General features: G+C 34.4%; 1 protein-coding gene across 1 annotated transcript; it reads left to right on the forward strand.

Moving 5' to 3' along the window:
* Window positions 1–561: 561 nt before the first annotated feature.
* Window positions 562–4583, forward strand: LOC122008418. The gene is made up of 5 exons (XM_042564145.1): window positions 562–737; window positions 801–1238; window positions 1977–2093; window positions 2190–3331; window positions 4009–4583. Exons 2-5 carry the CDS (start codon window positions 801–803, stop codon window positions 4280–4282), a joined length of 1971 nt encoding a protein of 656 aa, XP_042420079.1. The 5' UTR covers window positions 562–737; the 3' UTR covers window positions 4283–4583.
* The last annotated feature ends 1169 nt before the right edge of the window (window positions 4584–5752 follow it).

The following is a 5752-nucleotide window of genomic DNA, read 5'->3' on the forward strand; positions in this document are numbered from 1 at the left end:
AAATAATTCTAAAATGGTATTATTTTATACAAAACACTAATATTATTTTGTATAAAATAATTCTAAAATGGTATTATTTTATACAAAACAGTTGTAAGGTGGAACACACAATGGTATCTTAGAAATCAAATTATAGGTGAACATGTTACTTAAAATACACAATGGTATCTTAGAAATCAAATTATAGGTGAACATGTTACTTAGAAAAAATTTTAAAACTATATATATCTTTCTTATTATTTACATAAAAAGAGAACCTTGTATTATTATTATTATTATTATTATTATTTTTTGCTATTTGATTTTGAGTGGATGAGTTCATCTTTTAGGAATCATCCTTTGTAGTGAACTGTTATAATTTTATTATTCACAATTTCATTTAGCAAGTATAATCAGATATTTAAATATTTATAAATATCTAATTATCAGATTTCCGTTGCAATTTGTGCTGAAAATAGTATTTTTGAAGTTTCGTATAAAAGAAAAATAAATTTATTTGTTTTTTTTTTCAAAATAAAGGTTTTTGCAGAGTTACCCTTTTCTCTTCTCGTAATCACAATCAAGATAATCCAGATTCATGCTTGGAACACGTGGTCCGTCTGACGACTCCGCTGATCTCGGCCCATTCCTATCCGTTCGTGCGCTTCGACGTTCAGTCTATTTCACGAACTGACCCGTCGCCGCGAATCCAATTAGGGTTTTAGTTATCTCCGGCGATCCTTGCCGCTCCTCTACTGGTTTGCCTTGTGCTTCTCTCCCCTGGCTTTCGATTCGCTGTTACTGATTTTGCTTCTTATCAGATGGTTAAACTGCGGGTGGAGAAGCAGGATCAACAGAGGAGAGTTGCATTCTTGACCTCTTCGAAGAAGTTAAAGCAGGAAAGAAGGAATGGGGACAAACGGAGGTGGAGTAGATCTACATCTGCGCTGGCGGACGTAGTGGCGACTTCTTCCGCTGGAAACAGCAGGGTGAAGTGCCTTAGAAAGAACATGGAGCACCATGAGGATCTCTCTGGATTCATCTTCATGTGCAGTGGCGAGACGAAACCTGAGTGCTTTCGGTCCCATATTTTCGGGCTTCCCTCGGGTAGACAAAAGGCCGTCGAGAATATCAAGCCAGGCACAAAGTTGTTCTTGTTTGACTTCGATCTCAAGCTTCTTTATGGGGTTTACAAGGCCATCTGCCATGGAGGGATGGACCTGTCGCGGAAGGCCTTCGGAGGTGCCTTTCCAGCCCAGGTAACTAATCTGGTTGGAGTTGCTAATGCATTTGTTCTTGATGTTTTTTTTCTCTAGCTTGTTGAAGATGCTTTTTTTATGGGCCTACTACTCTGTTTAGCATATGGATGTTGCAAGCAAAATCGTATACAGAAATCTAGCTTATTATCATTTTCTTTGCAATTTGGTCAATCATCATTATTATTATTTTGATATCGTATTAGAGCTATAGATGATAGATTTGAAAAAAATTTAGACACATTTATTTTAGAAAAAAATGATAATAGACGCAAAAAGGTAGACAACAATGTAAATGAAAATCTCAGAAAGCAACATACAACAACAAACATTGATTTTACATAAATTTTGTGAGAATTTGTCTGATATGATGTTAAGTTTTGGGCTGAATTTTTTTTTAAAAAAACAAACTTAATCCCCTATGTTAGCTCATTTTTGTAGAACAAAATGTCTTGGTTGATTTCTCTTTGTGACTATTGATCTAGTGCTGAATCACTTGGTTTGTTGCTTGATACTCATTGGGATAATCCCTGAGGCTGTTGAACAAATGAACATTCTCAAGGATTTGGAAATCCTAGCCTTAATCTTGGCAGAACAAGGCTTTTTTTTTGTCTTTTGTTTTGCACTATAGCTTAGATATGTCAAGTAAAGTTTATGAGCTGTATCAAAAATGTTAATTCAGATGCTTCACCATCTATCTTATGAGTACAAGTCTATTGCTTATTTTCTTGTCTGGAACAGGTGAAATTCAAGGTTTATATGGATTGTCTACCACTTCCGGAGACATCATTTAAACATGCTATTCAAGAAAACTATTACTCGAAGGGAAAATTCACTCCAGAGCTTAATTCAAAACAGGTACTGCAAACTTTTGGCCTTGTGTAACCTTTAGTGCCTATGATTTCAATAGAATTTTTTATTTTTCATCTTTATGTCATATAAACCAAAATGCAGGTAAGTAAATTGTTCTCACTGTTCCATCCTGTAAAGGAGGATACATTTAGACAGATGACTCCACCTCTTACGTATGTTGAGGATCATTGTCATTCATGTTATTCATCTCTGAGACAGGCACCTCCACCTCGAAAATATATTGAGAATCATCATTATTCAGCTCATTCACCCTTGAGACATACATCACCGCCTCTTCGATATGTTGAGGATCATCGTCATTCATGTAATTCGTCTCCGAGACAGGCACCTCCACCTGAAAAATATATTGAGGATCATCATTATTCAGCTCATTCACCCTTGAGACATACATCACCACCTCTTCAATATGTTGAGGATTGTCGTCACCGTCCCACTCATTCAACTCCTAAGGATCGATATAGATCAGGGCATGTGCCAGATGCAGCTCTTCGTTTGCCACCCAAAGAAGATTCATATAGGTCAGACCATGTGTCATACTCAGCTCCTCGTTTGCCACCCAAGGATCCATATAGATCAGACCATGCACCACATGCAACTGCTCTTTTGTCACTTGAGGAACCATATAGGTTACACCATGTACCACAAGCAACTCCTCGTTTGCCATCCGAGGATCATAATAGGTCAGACCATGTACTACGTGCAACTACTCGTTTGCCACTTGAGAATTCATATAGGTTAGATCATGGACCACATGCAACTCCTTGTTTGGCACTTGAAGGTTCATATAGGTTAGATCATGGGCCACATGCAACTCCTCGTTTGACACCTGAGGATTCATATAGGTTAAATTATGTACCACGTGCAACTCGTTTGCCACTTGAGGATTCATATAGGATAGATCATAAACAATGTAAGAATCCTCATTTACCACCCCAGGATTTGTATAGGTTAGATCATAAACAATGTGAGAATTCTCATTTGCCACCTGAGAATTCATACAAGTCTGATGACCCATATAGGTTTGCTCATCTGCCTTGTGAAGTACTCCCAGAGAAACCATTTAGGTCAGGTCATCTGCGACATTCAGCACCTGTGGATTTGGGATGTATTCGTGAAGTTGATGCAAAAGATTCTTATAATGGTCGTTCCATAACACCTGCAGCCGGTCCATTTCAAACAGAGGCTTCTTGGGCTTGCTATCCTCAAAACCATACTTGCGAACGGTAATGCAATTATCAGTTGTTTCCTGAAATTTGTTGGATATTTATATGTTTTGTTTCACATTTTGTTGATTATATCGGATTTATCCCAATTTTGCAACAAGTGTTTTCTTCCTGTATGATATTGAAATGTAGGTGTGGCCTTTCTTATAAATTATAGGTTCTTGGGTTTGATTGAAGTGGCCAATCAAAGTAGGCATTGAAAGTAATGATTTATTTAGAGGATTGTAGTTAGCATTCATAATATTTAATGGGAATCTCTGCTTCGTTCATTGCTTTTTCTTTGGAATATTTAGAATTTATTTTTGAAGATTGACATTAAGAGGCCAACCTAAGCCTCCTTTTTATTTTTTGCATTAACAAGTTATATCTAAGCTAATTCTCCATGTGTATTTATCCACAAGGAGTCGTTGATGGAAGTGTAATTAGAAAAAGACTCAGGTTTGAATTTATGGAGAGCACAAGAGTTAGGCATCATAGATTTATTATTCAGGAGGAATGTGTCGTATAGTTAGGAGTGTTAAGAAATTGGATCTCAAAATATTTCTAATAATATAGTTGGCTCCAAATAAGTGGTTTGTTGTTTTTGTTGTTGCCTAACATATTACAAAATCATAATCTGATGATGGTATCTGAATTTATCTTGGTGCTCAACCAAACTTTTCATTTCCCAATTCCAGGCTCGTGAGACAATGCCAGCCAACCCTCTCTTACCAAGCGACTACCACTGGGCAAAAGGCGATTGCGCTCACCCACCAAGCAACTACCATTGCATCTGCAGTTGTGGGAGTGGGAGAGGGAGTGATCAGTCTGATTCCAGAGCAAACAATCAACAAACAATCTATCAGCCTCCCAGCATCAGGATGCGAAGATCCAATTGTGTCAAGCAGGCTGCAACGTGCCCCTATCTCTTCGCTCTACTCTTTCTCTGGGGCCACTTCAAGATATCCCTAGCCTGGTTGTACACTTTATCAGGATAAGAATGGTACCCGGAAGCCTATCTCTGCTCATTTAGGTTTTGTGAAATTTTGTGTGAAATGCAACTTTCTTTACAGTTGCTCGCTAGGGCTCCTACGGGATATTGCTAGGATGGTTTTTTGGATGCTTTATAGGGATAACTTACAATGCATGTAAGCCTTTCTGTCGGAGTTTTTGCGATAAGCACATAGGATCATCTGCTCAGTTTCTGTTGGCAGTTGTTTTTGTAGCATGGCAGTTAGGCAATTGCATCTGATACTTTCCACATTTTGCTGCTTGTTTCAGTTGTTCAGCTTTTTATTTGTTCTTATTTCTCTATATGCAATGTATCAGTCTGCATCCAGTTATCTGTGGTGGTGAAACCATTAATGACAATCATTCATGAAAAAAGAAATCAAATTTATTTATATTTATTTTAAAGTTTAAATTATAAAAAAAATAGCAAGCTCAAAATTAGTATTCATGAGTAAAGTTTATGAATAATTTATGGATAAATTATCTAAATGCTTATTATGATTTTATTTTCTGTTTGTTTTTACTCAGTTGCATACTAAATTATAAGGTTGAGAATATTTTTATGAGCTTGTTAAAAAATTTAAGCTCATTTTTTAATTTGGACAAAAGTCAATAAGCTCTGCGTAGCCTAGTTTGTTATAATTTTGTATTTTAGATTAGTTTGTCTCAATTTTGTATCCAATTCATAGAATAGATTAATTTGAGAGGTAATTGATTCTGTCTTATAATAGTTTTTTATTTACCATTAGAGTAAATTGTAACTTTGTATTCAGTTTTTTTAATAGATTAATTTTAGAGGTAATCCATTCATTCATCATTAGAGTAAATTATAATTTTATATCCAGTTATTTGAATAGATTAATTTTAGAGGTAATCAATTTTGTTCTATTAAAATTTTTTACTGATCGTTAGCTTAAATTGAAAAGTGTTACATTTAGACGGTCATTGTTTTTAAAGTTGATAAATTTTAGTGTAAAAGTTGGTTGATAATTGGATCAGGCATAGCTGACTTATCTCATTTTATTTTTATTTTTTAAAAATAACAATAAAAATATAATAATAGAAATTTTAAAAAATATTTATATGTTTTTTATAAATTGATATTTGTTTATTTACTATTTTATTTTAAAATATTATTTATTTATTTACTATTTTATTTTAAAATGTTTGTATATTTAGGTATTCAAATTGGGACTTAGGTCTGAGTAAGCAAAAGATCAAGGCTAAATCAAATTAATTGACCGATAGAATTTGGAACAATTCAATTTATTTGAAAATTTATTTTTATTTTTTAAATTTCTAATAGTTTGATTTATTCCGTCTGATCTTCATTTCAAAATTTAAAAAATAATTAAATCAAACAGCATTTATTATATTGTAAATAATCAATGTTACTCGACATTAAAAAAAATGATTCTAGTATTTATAAGC

This window comes from Zingiber officinale, chromosome 8A (assembly GCF_018446385.1).
Source record: "Zingiber officinale cultivar Zhangliang chromosome 8A, Zo_v1.1, whole genome shotgun sequence".
Taxonomy (NCBI): Eukaryota; Viridiplantae; Streptophyta; class Magnoliopsida; order Zingiberales; family Zingiberaceae; genus Zingiber; species Zingiber officinale.

What these genes read in the sequence shown, in the direction of transcription:
- LOC122008418 (XM_042564145.1), top strand. Translation starts at nt 801, where the DNA reads ATGGTTAAACTGCGGGTGGAGAAGCAGGATCAACAGAGGAGAGTTGCA. An exon ending in GAGGTGCCTTTCCAGCCCAG is followed by an intron (nt 1,239 to 1,976) that starts GTAACTAATCTG and finishes TGTCTGGAACAG; the next exon opens with GTGAAATTCAAGGTTTATAT. An exon ending in CAGAGCTTAATTCAAAACAG is followed by an intron (nt 2,094 to 2,189) that starts GTACTGCAAACT and finishes ACCAAAATGCAG; the next exon opens with GTAAGTAAATTGTTCTCACT.